The sequence below is a fragment of the Aspergillus luchuensis genome, chromosome 5 (assembly GCF_016861625.1).
Source record: "Aspergillus luchuensis IFO 4308 DNA, chromosome 5, nearly complete sequence".
In the NCBI taxonomy this organism is placed as follows: Eukaryota; Fungi; Ascomycota; class Eurotiomycetes; order Eurotiales; family Aspergillaceae; genus Aspergillus; species Aspergillus luchuensis.
In genome coordinates this window covers 1088941-1105953 of record NC_054853.1, presented here as the reverse complement: position 1 = coordinate 1105953, position 17013 = coordinate 1088941, and the positions used below count along the sequence as shown (strand labels likewise).

The 17013-nt window shown below is 51.0% G+C and overlaps 10 protein-coding genes across 10 annotated transcripts; 3 read left to right on the top strand and 7 right to left on the bottom strand.

The window, feature by feature from the left end:
* Positions 1-1073: 1073 nt before the first annotated feature.
* Positions 1074-2030, bottom strand: AKAW2_50399S (uncharacterized protein; the record flags this gene model as incomplete). Its single annotated transcript, XM_041690214.1, has 1 exon — positions 1074-2030. One exon carries the CDS (start codon positions 2028-2030, stop codon positions 1074-1076), a length of 957 nt encoding a protein of 318 aa, XP_041543820.1.
* A 2193-nt stretch (positions 2031-4223) lies between these two features.
* AKAW2_50398A (uncharacterized protein) lies at positions 4224-4674 on the top strand (the record flags this gene model as incomplete). Its single annotated transcript, XM_041690211.1, has 2 exons — positions 4224-4235; positions 4282-4674. The coding sequence occupies 2 exons, from the start codon at positions 4224-4226 to the stop codon at positions 4672-4674; spliced, it is 405 nt and encodes a 134-aa protein (XP_041543819.1).
* Positions 4675-5226: 552 nt separating this feature from the next.
* Positions 5227-6099, bottom strand: AKAW2_50397S (uncharacterized protein; the record flags this gene model as incomplete). The annotated part of the gene is made up of 2 exons (XM_041690210.1): positions 5227-5829; positions 6061-6099. The coding sequence occupies 2 exons, from the start codon at positions 6097-6099 to the stop codon at positions 5227-5229; spliced, it is 642 nt and encodes a 213-aa protein (XP_041543818.1).
* Positions 6100-6681: 582 nt separating this feature from the next.
* AKAW2_50396A (uncharacterized protein) lies at positions 6682-7308 on the top strand (the record flags this gene model as incomplete). Its single annotated transcript, XM_041690209.1, has 1 exon — positions 6682-7308. One exon carries the CDS (start codon positions 6682-6684, stop codon positions 7306-7308), a length of 627 nt encoding a protein of 208 aa, XP_041543817.1.
* Positions 7309-7553: 245 nt separating this feature from the next.
* On the bottom strand, positions 7554-8453 carry AKAW2_50395S (uncharacterized protein; the record flags this gene model as incomplete). The annotated part of the gene is made up of 2 exons (XM_041690208.1): positions 7554-8060; positions 8130-8453. 2 exons carry the CDS (start codon positions 8451-8453, stop codon positions 7554-7556), a joined length of 831 nt encoding a protein of 276 aa, XP_041543816.1.
* Positions 8454-8636: 183 nt separating this feature from the next.
* On the top strand, positions 8637-8986 carry AKAW2_50394A (uncharacterized protein; the record flags this gene model as incomplete). The annotated part of the gene is made up of 2 exons (XM_041690207.1): positions 8637-8777; positions 8861-8986. The coding sequence occupies 2 exons, from the start codon at positions 8637-8639 to the stop codon at positions 8984-8986; spliced, it is 267 nt and encodes an 88-aa protein (XP_041543815.1).
* Positions 8987-9182: 196 nt separating this feature from the next.
* On the bottom strand, positions 9183-10229 carry AKAW2_50393S (uncharacterized protein; the record flags this gene model as incomplete). The annotated part of the gene is made up of 1 exon (XM_041690206.1): positions 9183-10229. One exon carries the CDS (start codon positions 10227-10229, stop codon positions 9183-9185), a length of 1047 nt encoding a protein of 348 aa, XP_041543814.1.
* Positions 10230-10255: 26 nt separating this feature from the next.
* AKAW2_50392S (uncharacterized protein) lies at positions 10256-11048 on the bottom strand (the record flags this gene model as incomplete). Its single annotated transcript, XM_041690205.1, has 4 exons — positions 10256-10319; positions 10396-10443; positions 10528-10637; positions 10839-11048. 4 exons carry the CDS (start codon positions 11046-11048, stop codon positions 10256-10258), a joined length of 432 nt encoding a protein of 143 aa, XP_041543813.1.
* A 946-nt stretch (positions 11049-11994) lies between these two features.
* Positions 11995-12582, bottom strand: AKAW2_50391S (uncharacterized protein; the record flags this gene model as incomplete). Its single annotated transcript, XM_041690204.1, has 1 exon — positions 11995-12582. The coding sequence occupies one exon, from the start codon at positions 12580-12582 to the stop codon at positions 11995-11997; it is 588 nt and encodes a 195-aa protein (XP_041543812.1).
* A 1301-nt stretch (positions 12583-13883) lies between these two features.
* AKAW2_50390S (uncharacterized protein) lies at positions 13884-14186 on the bottom strand (the record flags this gene model as incomplete). Its single annotated transcript, XM_041690203.1, has 1 exon — positions 13884-14186. The coding sequence occupies one exon, from the start codon at positions 14184-14186 to the stop codon at positions 13884-13886; it is 303 nt and encodes a 100-aa protein (XP_041543811.1).
* Between the last annotated feature and the right edge of the window lie 2827 nt (positions 14187-17013).

Sequence of the window (17013 nt, the reverse complement as noted above, 5' to 3'; positions counted from 1 at the left end):
GTCATATAGATAGATACACAACGTTACACTGTCCTTAAAAATTGATCGGCATCTTCTTGTAGACAGAAGACCAAACAGTCCTTAAAGTCCAACGTGCTACGGTGCTATAATACGGGATATATTCTACATGAAGCAAAGGCCAAGGGGCAGACCACAGGGAAGCTAAGTAAACACAGGGTCTTATAACTAGCTACAGTACGACGATACTCTCGATATGCGTGCCATAAGCCATAGGGAAACCTGGATGTCTGCGTCCCTAGAAAGGAGAGCCTACTGTTAAGGAAAATCCCAGTATAGCCAACCATTAACATTGCTGGAAGCCTTCTCAGCCCAGGCAGCAGGCGGTGAGAGATAAAGCAAGCAGGATCGCGCCCCCTGGCCTCCCACAATGGCGCTGTCCGCGCACAACCAATAAGTAACAACTGCCAAAGGCATATTTCGGCGGCGATTATATCAGAAGCGCAATCTACAACATATTGCCGCCCTTGCAACGCGCGAATTTGAAAACGCCAAATATAAGGAACCATAAAGATACCATGCTAAAGGTCGTAGGGGGACCCCATCAACCCCGTGCCAGGACATGCAGACAGAAACTGAGTCCCATCCAATGGCAGGCCCTCCCAGAGAGAATGGTCGTCGCTATCGACCAGGCAAAACGATAAGCTTATGCTGTATTCCCTGTCCGATGAAACTCTCGGGTGAGGCTGCTCACCGATCCTCCTCCGCCGGATCAAGATCTGTTGTTCTCTATAGCGGCCATCGTGCGAAAAGTCACCGAAGGCGAGTATCTGCAAGGCAGGAAGTCCTGTAGGTCCAAAAGCCCACTGAGCAAGCAGGAGGAAATCTTGGGCTTCCGACCGTTTCTGAGCGGGCTTGAGGTGGAAGCCTGCGACTGTTGGTCCATGTCTCGACCTGGACCATAGCCCCCCTTCCGCATTTCTCCGCAGCTCTGAGACGACCTCTCTGCGGAGATGCCGATGGTTCCTCTCCTCTCCACTTAACCGGAGGTGGAGTAATCTTATTGTCGAGCGTTCCGGGATGTCTAAAAGAAGACCTCGCTACAGTGAGTCAGCTCATATAGCCGTGGGGATGGGTGCTAACGATACACTTACCGCGCTGGCCGGGCGAAGACAGAGGCCAAGAGCGGCGGGGGAACTATGCCGTAGAATCTGCGGGATATTGGGGGATGCCATATTCACATCGCGAAGATCTTCAAACAGCCTTTCAGCGTCAATTGGCATCAGCCGACGCTCGTGAAAAACCAGACCGTGGAGCGTGGCTTGGTGATGTTTGATGGCATCACCAAGACCCGGCAGGAACCGGGGAAAGTTGGCCACCTTCAGGTACAGCCGTCGCAAGCCACGAAATGAGAGTAGAAATTCGACGATCGCAATGGACGCCAATCGGTCCTCTGAATCGCGCAGGTAGTCACTGCAGATCTCGAAGTGCTGGAGGGTCAACGGATCCTTGGCTCGCGCCAACAGCTGCAGGAAGCGCTGCTCGTTGGGGCAGTCTCGGATCGTTAGTGCCTTGAGCGCGCGGAACGGTGACGGTTGGCCGCCCGGCAGCAGACTGTCGGGGAACGGGACGCGAGAGAATGTCAAGGATGTGAGAGATGGGAACCATTCCCGCTCGCCCGGCGTGCAGTCGTCCTGCGCTCGAGGTGGCCAGAAGACCTCCAGAATATCCTCATGGGAAGTGGGTACGTTCGGATCCAACAGAAGTCCAATGGATACCGCCTTCAGCCGCCGATGATTTTGTCGGAGACACTCGCACAAGGTGCGCATTTCGAATGGATGCTGGATGCCTTCCCATTCCAGGTCAGTCAGTGCCGTCAAACTCGACAGGCCCTCTAGACGACGGCCGGCATGAGGACAGGTGCCGTCGGTGATCAAGCAAAGCGAATGGATCCGTTGCTGGTGGCGGACCAGGTATCCGTTGGTGTCCAGATTTCCGGCTGGAAGGCAGGTCCCTACGCACCACATGCAACAGGTCAGTTGCAAGTCCAGCGGCTCATGCCTTTCATACATACTGAAACGAGCGGATGGAGACGGTCTCCAGTCCCGCAAAGACCTGATCTATCTGATAAGACAAATCATTGAGAAAGGCTTGATGGGCTGTCGACTCGTGCGGGCTTCCAAGTGTAGGTCGGTTGTGGGACGAGGTCGGTGGGAAAAAGTGACTGTTGTATACACAACGGTGGAACCTAGCAATGTGAATAGGAGCGCTGAACCTTATCTGCCGGGCATGCTGGAGGATTTCGCCGGCGCGGGAGCCGGAGTGGTCCCGAAAAAAGGGATGGACATCGAGAATGTTCAAAGCCCATTCATTCCTCGCACGGAAGGTGATGGTTCGATGAAGCCGCGGGAACAGGGCGGCATATAATCTGGTGGAAACCAAACTCAAGGACCGAACGCTGTGCTGTGGCAGCTGGCATGCAGTTAGCAGTTGGCCAAACCCAGATAGTATATTTACAGTACCACATCAGCGATGGCATCAATAATCTCAAATGGTAATAGACACAACATATTGAAAGTAGCGCGAGAGGGCTGCACAGCTCTATCAAATGGCAGCTACTGCTTAGGAGTCCGCGTTCTACATTCACAAGCTTTTGTATTACGATCAAAATTTCTGTAGAGCCTCGTAATTTTGACCGGTCTGCGATACCTCCTAAGTTTACTGTTTACTTAGGCTGTTGACTTGAGAACTGAATGCCAGGTTCCGTCGGTTGGTCGCCCATCTGTTCCGTGGTTTACCTGGAACCATCCAGCACACAGCACGATACCCCGGCTCTAGCGCTGGGTGCAGTTGCGAAGAGAATTATCTAGCGGGAATATCAGCCCGTAAAAAGAGAGAACCGGTCAAATATGCGTGAAGCTGGTTAATGAGCCTTGGTCAGGTCTTGTTTCCGCAATTATACGCCGACCACAGTCATATACGCCACCTAGCCCGGTCCTCCAAGGAATAGGTGAAATGCGGACATTGTGCGAACCGACACAACCAGCGCCGTTACTTTCCACGAATATGGCGACATAGCCAGCTACCTCAAGAGCGCCCCACCAATACGTCGCAACTCGAAGCAGTGGCAATGTGACCAACTAAAAATATCTAAAACCTCGATAGGCGGAGCGATGTGATGCACAGAGGGGGGTGTTCAAGGGTCAAGAATGCGGTTATATCTATGAATTTCGGACAATTCTTGGTCCATCTAGGGATATCTTATTCCCTTTTTACCCAATCTATAACTATTGAGGGGTGTGGCAACTGCATGCTTCTGCGCTCCCAACGACGGCACTCACGACACTCAATTGTCTCGGACCCTCATAACTGGTCAACCAACTAGAGTGTCCGGTACTCCGTTGATCACCCCCCGGTTATGAAGTATGCGTATTTAGAAAAGCAGGGTATGTTACTTACCTGAGTTATATCCCTTGCAGAACCACCAAATTTTGCGACCTGCGGGTATCAGTCAATCAGGGAGAAGGCCCAGAACCCATACCCGTGATTTGGGCGATGTAAACACCTCAACCAAAAATAGGAAAAATCACCCACAGCGACACATTTACCGCCATCTACTAAGACAAGGTATCATGGAAAACCATAGGCGGTTAATTGATTGGCGAAATTGGAATTAACGTTGGTGGTCTTATCTGTTCTTCGACTGGAATGCACGCCAGATGGCCAATTTTATGGCGATATATGACGGATAGATCTCAAAACCCCTGGACCCGAGTAAGTGTAAGTTGTACTATAACGTACCAGTCCCCCATAATACAATGCATAGTATAAAACCATAAAGCTTCAACTTGTGTGGTGAATGATTTAGTTGCCGGTGAAACTATAGATATCCAGCATGAAATGGTCTAGCTCAATACTGGTTTCCCAACCCGTCAATCTACCGTAGAGGTCCTGGCGAGCACAGAGTTGTTTGTGAGGGTCATGTAAAAGCGCGTGTTTTAAGGAACCACGCGTAAATGTTCAAGCAAACAGGTGTGCAGAAGGTAAAGACCAGGAGATTTCATGCCAGAGATATTGACCGGTCAATTGCTGAGAGGACCATCACATCTCAGCGGACATCACAAAGGTTTCAGTAGAAGATACTGAGTATCATTGACCTAGGGAGATATATAGCAGCCGGACCCGATATCATCTTTGACTATTCAGACTCGAACTCTATTATCACACTTCTTACATTGTCCGAGTGCGCAGAGCCGCCTTCCCAAATGGACTCGTCTGTAAGTTATTTGCTATCACTTAATGAGCGTTCTAACAGTGGGTCAGACTGCGTTGCGTATTATTGCTGAGATAAGTGCACAAGCGCTTCAAATGGATCGTGATCAGCAAAAGAAAAAACATGAATGTCATGTATTATGTGAGGCGTTGAAGAAAACCACTGCTGAGCGGGACGAGGCAGTCCAATTGGCAGATGTCTTATATGAGACAAACCAGCAGATGAGCGCGGTTATAGACCACTTTCTGCAGGAGCGTGCAAACGACAGGCGCGAGTCGGAGTCGTTCGAGGTCATATTAACCCATGTTCTGCGCCAACGGGACAGATCTGAAAATGGAAACAGACTACAGAGCTCTATCGCTACTGGGGAGGGGAAGAGTAACGAATCCGCTATTGAAGAGAATCCTGGCGTTGAAGCAGACACACAAGTTGCAGGCATATGAACGGGGATCCACATTGAAACGGGATATTGTACTTTCGATCGAGGTAGAGATGTCTCCCATAACATCTTCAGACAGTATACAGTGGAAGTTGATTTTGCAAGCGGAGCAAGAAGATACTGTACTGTACAAAGATTATTCACAAACCTAGATTCAGACTAAATGGATGCATCATGAGCTCGATCTCTTCGTATCTTTCTCATATACCTGTCGTTGGGCAGTAGGGGGATAGGTAGAATAGGCGGGATTGACCAATGGGTACAATAGCATATCCCCTTGAATATCCCATAATATATTGCCAGCTACCAGCAGCTAAATGTACCAGACCAAATCTAGACCCGCCATCTCACCCTACCCATCCGGCGAGTGTAGGATCACTTTGAGAGCATCACCTTCCTCGTGGACAATTCCAAGGCATCTTTGTCAGGAAACTTTTCAATTTCTTTAACCGACGCTCCCACCAATTGCGTCTTCTCACCCAAGGCCTGGACGTCAGACACGCTCATGTGCGGAGCCTATAGTCGTCAATCGATTGAATTCATCCGCAAGATCGCTTTAATCTCGGCGTCTCATATCAGCCGTTCCTCCCAAGACAGGTCCATCATATAGAGCCGTGACGGTGGCCATGAGCTCATTGCCCTTGGTTATGGTTGCTTCGAGCCATCGGAACGACGATTGCGTGACCGGGTAGGCGGTGATGAGCAGCACATCCCCGGGACTGGCGCGTGCATGGTATGACGAGCTGACCTGGCGAATAGTACCTTGGTCGGGCAGTGCGGCGAAGACACGATGGCAAAGCAACTCGATCAGCAACCAGTTCTTAGTCACCCGAGAATCATGTGGCAGAACAGCTATGGCTTGAATGCGGAAGGGTGAAGGCGAGTAGAACGTGAGGGTCCGCAGGAGCCGTTCTTCCAGTTCCGCAGACGGTAGCTTATGTCGAATGAAGCGTTTGTCTCGTCGGAGGGCGACGATGTACAGCACGGACAGAACGGAGAGAATGATTCCGGCGAGGCTCCATCCGCTGGAGGATTCGTGTCTGAGGTAACTGGCAGGGTGATTAGGGTGGTCGGTCGACGCTGTCCAGAGTACGACATCTCGCTTGCCTCCCAATGCGATGGGGCGAATCAGGAAAGTAAAGATGATAAGATGAGCTTGCTGGAAAGGAATAATATGAGATCCACTCTATGTTGTGAAACCATAGCGAACGCCTTGTGTCAAGGCAGCAAGCGACGCAGAAGACGTAGGCGGGTATATAAGACAAGGCTATGAGTTGTACAAGGTCAACGATTGACAGAGTTCTTGAGATAACATGTTAGTCGCCTACCTTTTTTAATCCTGGGGGAAGTGGATGTTGGCATTGTTCGTGTGGAGGATGAGGGTTAATACCGACCAGACATTCTCGTTAAGGTCACGGAGGTCCAACATATCCGAAGGCTGGAAAATGAGATGCACGCAACTAGGAAAGGATCTTCTCAGGGAGCAAGGCATAGTATGCAGCGTGGAAGAAGTATTAAGCGATCTTCAACGCCATGTGCAGTACAAGAAGCAGTCCAGTCGTCGAGGCAGCTCGAATTCGCCAGGTCAACTGTGAAGACACTGCTTTGGCTCCCACAAAGATTGATCGGAACTGAATGAGATATTGGGTTTCTTCAGCAAAGTAAAAGTGACCAGCTAAATACTGCTGCAACTACCAAGCACGTGGTGCGGGGGCACATTTCGTTCTTGCAGGTTCCCGCCCCTTGTCGTCTGCCGCTTGTTACTTGGATAAACGTCCGCAGAGAGGTGCCATAAACAATCCAGTAAAGAGCTCCCTGTACTCATGAACTGACCCGCATGTTTTGTTTCCCGGGCATGGCATTCAGCGAGACTTCAGCCGTTGCACTCCAGTCGTGATTGTATAAAAGACCACGCCGCTGCTTGAGAATGTAGATATACACAGCGGCCCTTAGCCCAGTACCGCTTCGCCCTACAAAGCAGTTCGAGTCAGAAACCGGGAGCATTAATATCATGGCTACTTGGAGGGCAGAACGCACAGTGAACAGAACTCTTGTTGTCAACAGTGCGAACGAGGGTGACCCCAACTTTGGCCACCGTGATCTTCCATCACAGAACTCAGAAGACGAGGACGTTCCTCTTATTCAAAGCACGATCCAATCAGGGCTATGCGAGCAAGCTATAGCTGCACGGCCGCGGACATTAAATGGAATTGATATGCAGCCCTGTGGTCAACTCGATGTTGGTGGCCGCAAGAGTGTCTTGGAGAGCAGCGGCCTACCTCCTGAGCCAGACCATTTGAACATGGAGATGCTCCGGCTACTTTCGTTGTATTCGGGGGACTCGTCGAGATACCGACGCTTTCGGCACACTGTGCATCGCAAAGGTGTTGTAATAGTCCGGCGTCAATTGAAAATCATGAGCCGTTGTGTCAGCGAAGCACTCCGAGCGTCAGATGGATCAATCAACGGTAGAGAATTTGTGCGCTTGGTACTGCGACATCATCCATATCATGACCAGACTATAATTGCGGCAACCGTCCTGAGGCAGCTAATACGACGCCTCGCCAAAACCAATCGTCGAAGCCTACTGAACATTGCGGAAACGGTCATTAGACACTGGGTCATCCAAAGGACCTAACAGAGTTATCGCTGACTGACAACAACTATGCAATGTCAGTGCCGTCTGGCTGTGTCGTTCATGTCGATGTAGACAGCATTACGAAATCTGAAAGAATATAGAGGGTCTACAATATTTAATTACAGCTCTGGCGTTTTCGAACACATCGTGGTTGGGTGCAAGGTACGAAGCTGTTTCGATTCAGTATCTCTGCATTGATACACATCATTCGCCATTCTCGTCCACCGTGTACCTAGCCATCGGCTCTATTGTGAAGCGCTGGTGCCTTGGTCCCCTTGAGCATGCACGGCGGGCACAATGACTGCCACGTTCTCCTCCTCCTGCGTCGGTCCGTCCGCACCGCCCGCTGCCGGAGCTTCCGTCATCTGGAAATTCTCCCACTTTTCAAACACGTCAATCACACCTTTCCGTAATTTTTGGATCGCTGCTCGAAAGTGGCACAAGCGGGCCTCCTCGTCCTGGCAGCGACGGTTCAACTGGGTGTTTTCGTCGACAAGGCAGGCGTGGGCGATCTGCATCTGACTAATTTCCTTCTCGAGGCGCGAGCTCTCGGCATGCTGCGCGACGTACGATTCCCAGAGGCGCCGGAAGAGGGCCACCAGTCGCGCGGCTTGCTCTGCAAGGACTGGGTTTTGATCATCCAGCTGCTGCAACTCGCGCATCAGGGGCCGGAATGCCTCGGCGGCCAGGCCAATGGAAGCGACCTTCTCATCTCTTGACAGCGCTTCCTTGGGAAGTGGCGGTGCCATGGCCTACAAGTTGTCAGCTCATGTCGATATCTGGAATGCTGTATATGCTTCGTGCGACAAGAATGTGAGTACCTTAGACGACTGCTGGAATGGTTCAACAGCTTTTGACGTCTTGTCGTTGTCACGGTGTCTCGAGCCTGGTCCTGCCCAGTCCTCGCGCTTGCGCTTGACCGGCCGTCCCCGATCATGAAAGTCATTCATGTCGTTTGGTAATGCTTTTGCTGAAATGGGAGAGTGGTTGTGGATGCTTCTGGTCCCGGAACTCATTGCAGTGGCTCCTTTTATACGGCGAGTACTATGGTGCCAGACTTGCTCAAAACCGTCCCCTTTTGAGTAATCGCATCTGAGAAGCTTGCCTAGCCTGGCCTTAGTCTCGAAGTGCGATTTACTCACCATCCTCTAGAAACCCTCTTTGGGGATCTCTATGGTGAGCTAAGTTTTGGTTTGCCGTGATCTGGTGATGATGGTTTTGCCCGCACCCTGCAACACAGCGACGGTCAGGTCGGATTGCGAGCAGTCGGCTCCACGGCCAGTGGGCATAACGGTCACAAAACGCTTCTTCATTCCACCTGGCCGCGGATGTCTGGCGGACGATGCAAGCAACATAGGATTTTGCGCATCCCGCAAGAGCCCAGAGAGACCTGGGCAAACCCGAAATACGGGAACCAGGGAGCCCTGTGGCTCGGACTATCCGACAATACGACCGATCTAGCTCTCGAGGTGAGTTTTATTATAGTGTAAGCAGAGTTGTTCTGCGTTCGGCCGATGCATTATTCCCCGCTTGTGCTCGCTGATGCTCGCAGGTTCTCGCTTGTCAATTTGTGGCACACAAAGTACCCGGTCATTGTGATCAGTTCTCACCGCGCATTAAGATCCGGATCCCCCAATCCCGCGTTGCCTTTGCGCAGCATGATTCGGCTCCACGCTAATCAAGCACATATGGGCCGATTGTCTCCAAGCCATTTATTACTGTGCTATTCAATAAAGGTAACAGTAATAGATCAAACATTATCAGTTTGGGAAAAGTAATAAACGATAGTAAATAGAGCACCAATTTGCAGTAAATTAACATCAAACTGCATCATGTGTTCAAGCGTATTTAGAAATGCAAAGGCCCACGTCGTACTACAGAAATGGTTCCTTTTCCCTTTGAGTATTGAAGTCGTATGCCTGGGTCCAGTGAAGTTGCTCGGCATGGTCTTCCAGCACGGGGGCAGTACGGGCTAATTCCTGGCTGTTGCCACCGACGTTGTCAAACGGGCTGAATTTAGTTCTCCTGTAATCCATCAGAGACTGCAGCCACTCGGGCCGTACCTGCTCGATGTTTCGAACAGGGACGGGAAAAGATGGTTGTTGATACATGCTGCGGCGGTAGGGGTCGATCATGGGAAATTTTGCGGAAACCGTCGACATTGCATCACAAGGAGGAAATGACATTATAGCCTCAGATTGGAGCGATAAGCCAGCTTCCTCGACCTGCTGCATGCGAGAGGATTCTGGGGATCTTGATGGCGCAGTTGCTGGTATAGAAGAGGGCCCGAGTGCAACGGATGTAGAAGTAAGCTCTCGCGGAGCAAAGGAGGGGCCCTGGGGATACAACCCCTGTGAATGCCTTCCCCAAAGTGGCATGACACTACTTCTGCTCGGATACCGATGCTCTCTAGCTTCGCCTCCGAAGGGCCACTCCCCCGGCTGCGGAGCAGGAACAGACGAATGTGAAAAATTGTCAGTCTCGGACCCGGTCACGTTCTGGGATTGAGGCCAGGACCAATCCCAGAGAGACTTGGGCAGAGCCTCCCACGAGCATGGCTCACCAGCCCACGGTACCGAGTACGACGGGTCTGCGATAGGCTCCCCCGCGGGCATATACGTGTTCCGAAGTGTGGTTGCGTGAGATGGGTGCCCCCAGCCTGCATTTTCGCTTGATTCGCATGAAGGAATGCCGTGCCTGTCATCTCCAGTCTTACTACATTCCCCACAAGAAGTAATGTCTGCAGGGCACGAAGCGTGTGAGCCAGGCTTAGCACCACTATCTCTCGGGGCTGTGACATCCACGGAGCGAGCCATGTCGGATGCGCTTGCACGAGCGTCATATATTTCTATTTCACCAGTAGTCTGGTTCACATAAGTCATTTGATTATGTGACGGTTCCGCACGAGTTCCTGTAGGCATTGGGCTCGAGCTCCCTCGATCGGGTCTCAGACGAGAAATGCAAGTTTCTCCTCTTCTTTGGCACATATCACAGGGCCAGGTGCGCGAACACTAGGAACCAATAATGTTAGTCAGAAGCGCTATCAAACGACTTCTCATCATCCTGTCCAAATTGTGACCTGCGCACCTTGACTTTTCGACGAAAACAATTCTCACAAGCTCGCTTTCCCCTACCCTGTTATCGATCCGTCAGCTAATTTTTACTCAACAGAATGGGGGTCTCGCAATGCAGATTGTGAAGAACGGAATCTGGGTATACATCACAAGGCATTGTGTTCGTGATCCATCGATAAGGTCGAGAGCGAGGAATGCATTCGTTCCCACTTCCGTGGCACCGTTCACAGGGCCAGATGCGAGAGCACTGGTAGCCTGTGTTAGTTAAAGGCACTGTCCAGCGATGTTTTCTTATGGTGTCCCATCTTCTTGTGATTTTGCTCACCTTTCTTCCAAGACGATAACACCTCACACAAGGACGGTCTAATATGCGCTGCTATCCTTCCATCAGCTAATGCTCGATCAGCAGACAGTGGCTGTTGTAATGCGGTTGAAGAGAGTAGACCATGAACATACCTTAGTAGGCACGTTCGAAGATTTTCGGTGATCCTCGACAGGCTCAGTGGCATTGTTGTCCTCTTGCTGCTGACGGACCGGGGCTGCAACCGATACGAAGCCTTCTGCTGCAGTCGCAACTCCATCAAGCCGTCCGTTTTTACCCAATCCGTCTTTTGACCGCTTTTTATACATCTCCTCCAGCGGAGGCATTGGTCGCTGCTCGTCCATGAGTGACTAAATCGTTTGGTTGGTCTGTACACAAATGTAAAAAGCGGTATGATTCGTGCGAAGATTAGCACACTCCCGAAAGAACCTATTCGGGATGTTTTGAGGTCCGTAACGGTTGGCCTGTCAATCATTTATATAATGCTCGGGTCCGTGGGCAGTATCAAATCACGCAGCGGCGACATAGTACGGCAGAATTACATATGGAGAATGCTAGGCGTGGCAATACACCCTGATCTTGAATTATAGAAGTGCAGATCTTGTTCCTGTCCAGTCAGTCTGCTGTACAGGCTGCTCGGTAGCAGTCAAGGTGATATCCGTATGCTCACAAAGGCAGGAAACGGTTTCTCATGTCTGTGACGAGCGGCAGGAATCAGTAGAGCGGCGTTGCTCTCAAGAGCAACATGCTGGCTCCGAGGGGCCCACATACAGTTCCTGGACCGTCTTACCCGGGGGGGGGGCCTGTTGCTCCTACGACTCCTGGGCTACCCCTTCCCGAGTGGTCGCTCTGAACCAGTCCTCTGCAGAAAAGCGAGGCGCTATTGCCTTAGGCGCGGACATGGGCACCTATCCTCCTACCGAAGAATTCATTGCTCATGACACAAACACGCGCCTCTCACTTACACACGCACTGTACGAAAGAACCAAAAATAACTATAAATGTAATCCTTGCATCTAGACAATCGACACGATTACCCAAATTATATGTGATAAATATGTCGCAAAAACTATATGTGTTACTTACTGGTCTTCAGTCGCAGCCAGGAGCTTCTCGTCCATAGACCATTCCCCATAACCATTACATATCTCATACGGAACGGACAGTGGCACTGCAGAAGACTGACTGTAGACAGCTTCGGGTCCAGGGACTGCAGGCTGAGGAAGAAAGCAAGCAGAGTCATATACCCCTGATTTTACGATAGGGAACTGAGGCTGGGTGCCTTTAAGATCATGCTCGGAAGCGGCTGTCTGGGGATAAGACCTCCACTGCCACCAAATCGAGGCGGCAGTTTGCAGCGGGCTGAAGCCATTTGAATTCAATACATTGCGCTTGATGATGGTCTCCACTTCTGCTTGAAGAATCCGGTTGAATGTTCACTGGTGCGGTCATTATCCAACGAGGTAGACCAAGCGCTAGACTGCGAACTCTGACCGGGTTTGGAGGCCGCCATTGAAAGCACCGCCAACTCCTGAGAACTGGCTTTTGCGACGATCGTTTCTTCTTGTATGACTGCGAAAAGCGATGTCCCGGATGCGCCCTGGCGTGGTTCCGCTTCTCCATCACCGCCAGCGTCTTGTACTTCTCTCGAATGTGGGGGGCTTCCAGCTTCCATCTTCGCCCAGTGAGGATGGAGATGACCTGATGATCACTCTGGGCGAACCAGCGCTTTGCTCGATCACTATACGCCAACCGATACAGTATGAATGGTTTCATCGGGCGTGAGATCCTGCCATGCCGTTCCAGTGCCTCCTGGCGGCGCATCTCGACGGGACGGTGTACCCAGGCGTACATGTCTCTAACCGGGATGTGCTGCATGCCGTTGGCCAGTGCACTCAGCGGACATGGCAGATCAAAATCTTGTCTGCTGATCGCTGCGTGGTCGTCTCGATCGTTCCTTGTCGTGGCTACGGCGCGATTCGACCGCCGGAGTCTGCTGTGCCGACACAGAGGCTCCGATTTCGTCTCCGCGTCGGTGCCCTTTTCCGGAATCAGTGAGTTTGCGTGGCCTTAGGTTTCATCAAAGATCTACAGACATTAATTAAAACCTAGTTGGTACGCCGCGTCTTCCAACTGAGGCGGAGTGGGAAAGGATCTCACCGGCTGTGGCACCACAGAGTATGGGTTATCGGCCGCAAACCCTGGCACAGGGACCGGCTGATCAAAGCTCTAGGACCGTCAGAGTATCTTAGCAGTTCCTGATTCATGATTAGGCTATGCACGCCTACCGTAGTATCTTCCGCAGATACTTGTGGAAGAACATCAGAGGTACACAGGAGGTGCTGCCTGAGATCCTCTCAAGCGGTATCAAGCGCGAATCTCGGCTGGAAAATTGGGTGTGGTGGGACAGACATCAAGCCTCTTGATGTGGTTAGCACAAAAGCCGATATTTCTGTCCCAGTTTCGTTGGGAGTGGAAACACTTACATCCGCAGATGGGCCGGACAGGCTCCCACAGAACTGAACGGGTACCACTTTCCTCCAGGGTCAGGTGATGATCCAGATGTCAATCACCGAAAACTGACGTAGTGAGCGAGCGCGCGTTTATATCAGGATGGACCACAACAGCAGTCTCGAGTTCTTATAGAGAGGAGGTATGAATCGGGGACCTTCATACCACGTTGACCACGGACACTATAGCTATTGTTTGTTCATCCCGAATCAATAGTTGGATCCTTCCAAATCGCAGCTGGTGGTACTTGAGCTACTGACACCCAAGAGCTCCTGCGACCTAGCTACGTACTAGTCACGGACGAAGACGAGTAGGGTACAGTATCGGGAGTGGGATAGACTGAGTCGGTATCGATATACCCCGGCAATGGTGAAAGCGACCCGAACGGATCCACCGCCAGAGATGAAGAACCGTGGCAAGCGGATTGGACAATAAGGCTTTGTAGGGGGTCTCCGATCGCCCAATGGAGTCATGTCGAACAGCAGCTACATGACTTGCTGATCTCCTGGTCCACCAATCAAAGCCATGGAAAGTTCCCAGAACGGCTCTAGAGGCAGGATTTCAGATCACAAACTCTCCGTCCGGTGTGATTGGCCCAGATGGTCTAGGGTGGATCAATCGCTTCGGGAGATCAGGAACCAGTTATCGATCAGCAGCATTTCCCAGCCTTAGAGATCCACACGCGTTCCCCTGTCAGGGCTGCACAAAATAGGAGTAGATGCAGGCACGACAACAAATCGACTAACACATGGAAGCTTGATGCAAGAGTTGATCACAAAGTCTGAAGCGCAAGAATCTTTCAGGACCCAGAATATGGGGACGGAAGGCGATAGCGGAGCGGTCATTCGAATCAAGCTGAGGTCCTGCCGCCCCAAAAAGACGCGCGTGTTGGGACTACGGGACTCCGGCGCGATGATTTGGAATTGCCGACCAGGGCAATTAGACAGCACCGAACGCCAGCCCGTCGCCATGCGATCGCGATCGAGCGAAAGGCATCCTGCGTCCTAGACCTGTGCCAGTCGCGTTAGAGCAAACTTATACGATTTGTTGTGGCTGGAGAGCGCCTTTAATCGAGGTAACACAGGGACTAATTCGCCATCATGATTTACGACACACTCTTTGCTCTGAGAAGGATTATCCAGATGTGACCGAAGGCGCGTAATCTCTGGCCAGCGATCGGCTCGGGGCTCGAGTGCTTCGCCGTCCGGCACCTCAAAGTAGATTGTCCCAAGAGGCGGAACTTGGGCCGAATTTGCCGACAGTGTTAGTCGAGTCCAGTAGCGGGGACACCTGAACGCCCTTGCCTCGCATTGAAAGCTATCCGGGATCTAGTATTCGGGCTAGAATGATTGTGGTCCGCTCTCGCGGCTGCTTCGGGTTGACTTTTTCTGGAATGGAAAAGGGACATCGGCCTGTCGATTCTGGTAGAGCAGCGTTTGGACGGCCCTGATCCTGGCATCGCCACCGCTCAAGCGCAATGCAACGCAGCCAACGATCACTCTTCTCCTTGATACATGCATGTAACCTGGCCATTCTAAGCTCTTTTCTGGACCGCGTTATTTCCTCCCATATCCCATGCTGTGACACGGACACTTAGCGTCAGTGACGCCTCGGTCTTTATGGTTCGATGGAGGCCAACCGCCTTTCTAGGTCATATCTGTGGTCGCACGAGGCAGTAGGCACAAGCCGAGACGAAGACGCGCGGTTGCAAAAGAACTCTCCGCGATGATGGTCCCGCATGGTGGGGCAAATTGTACTGCCCGCTTCTTGTTCCCTGCCTATTGGCCATTGGGCAATTTAAACAGTCTTTATCCGTCTGCGGCAAGGTTCCTGCAGATCGCTTCTCAGCCCTCCCCTTCACACTGGCCTGTAGCGCAAGGTGATATGTTGGCTGAGGTAGTTTGAGACCCATCAAGTCATTGCGTGTGGCCGGTACAATCGTGATCTGAACAAGGAGAGCAGCGAAAATCGGCGTGGAGCTTTCTTCGTACGCGACACTCCTCCTCTTTTCCCCCAAGTCTTCATGCTACAGCCAATCTATCTCCTCTACTATATCAGTGACTCACCTCATGAAGTGACTTGATTATCCAAAGTTGCATGTTATGATTTCTACATGTCTCTCAGGACGGTCATAGAAGCCCGTTATACTCAGTGGTCATGATGTTGGTTGAATATTATATATATATCATTCCACCACTTCCCTATCACGACTCTTAATACATATAACCATCAATTAGCATAACAAAGCTCACTTCCCCGGTAATTCAGGGTAATAGCGTTCTGAAGCCAGTAGAACCATGTGTTGATCTCATTGTTCTACGTGGTAAGCCAAGAGACCGAAACTCGAGGGCGTAATATCTGTTCGGTGCGTGTTCGAATCCCTCAGACTGGGCATGGGCATCAAGTTGAAACCCTGGACAGCTTCCTCAAAAGGACTAGTTCCGGACCTTCCCGAGCCCCAGCAAATGTTGATGGCCAAAGGCAACAACAAACGACTAGATAAGCCGACCAGAGGGCGGTGAAAAGACGTGCTCGCCTAGCTCTGAACGGGTAAACGCCCCAGCAGATCCCCGTGGCACACGCGCGTTCCCAAAACGGCAAAAAAAAAAAAAAAAAAAAAAAAAAAAAAACCCTATGGCAACTTACTCGACCATGTCTACTCGGTGAGTTACTTGGTGGATTCTTTCACCACTTCCGCTAACTTTTCACCGTAATTTCACCATTCTGTGCCTGTTTACCTCATCTCCCCCCACCCCTTTATTTTCTCCCTTTGCCTTTTCCTCTTTCACTTCTTTACTTGTTTTTCGCACCCGCCTCATTTGCCCTACCCCTGGTCCGCAGGTTACCCAGCTCCCCACTGGGTCTCCCATCGACCGCGATCAGGGACCTCAGAAGGCGATCATCACATTTCGAAAGACGTATGATCACGTCCGGCCGGCCTGGTCAAATCCTCAGCATAAAGTCTAATCATGCTGCGCCAAGGTCAAAGCAGGATCGGGGGATCCAAGTTTTGATGCGCGGCGAGAAGCCGTCCGAATGACTGGGCATTTTGTGTGTACAGTAACGAGTTGACCAGCGAGCGCCAGTGAGCATCAGCAAGCGCAAGCGGGGAATACTGCGTCAGCCGAACACAGCACGACCCTACTTACGGAGTACACTATAATAGAACTCACCACGAGAGCTAGATCGGTAATCTTGTCGGATGATTTGCCCCGTTTCCGAGCCACCGGGCTCCCGGTCCCCATATTTCGGAGTTGCCCAGGTCTTGCTGGGCTGCCTCAATATTTGCCTTATAGTTCAGACACAAAAAATAATCAGAAAAACTTTAAACATCATCTTAATAATCATTTCGAATAACTATATAGAAACACATGTAAAACACATGTATTATACATTACCAGCTATTGTAAGCAGCTATGAAATTTTGCAATGAATGTCAAGATCAGTCGTATTATGTTTGTGATCTATAAATCCCTAATGAAGTCTTAAACTCTTCTAGTGGCTGAGTATTCTATTTCAGAGAGTGCCTTTTATGGCATTATTAGATGGGCCGCTTGACCGTGAGAGCCACGCGATCGTGGTTTACGTTACGGTCTTCACCGCCAGCCCATCAGCCGGCAAGTGGCCGAATTTATTGGGTGCTCCTACTGAGATTAACTACCACCACGCACTCAATGCAAAGCATGCGATGTAAGTATAGAAAGGCTAATGCAAATCCCGGACCTACCTTAGCTACTCGAAGCGCGTTTTTTTCAATCTAACGGTGGCTCAGTTTGCAGGGCGGCAACGTTTCGACGC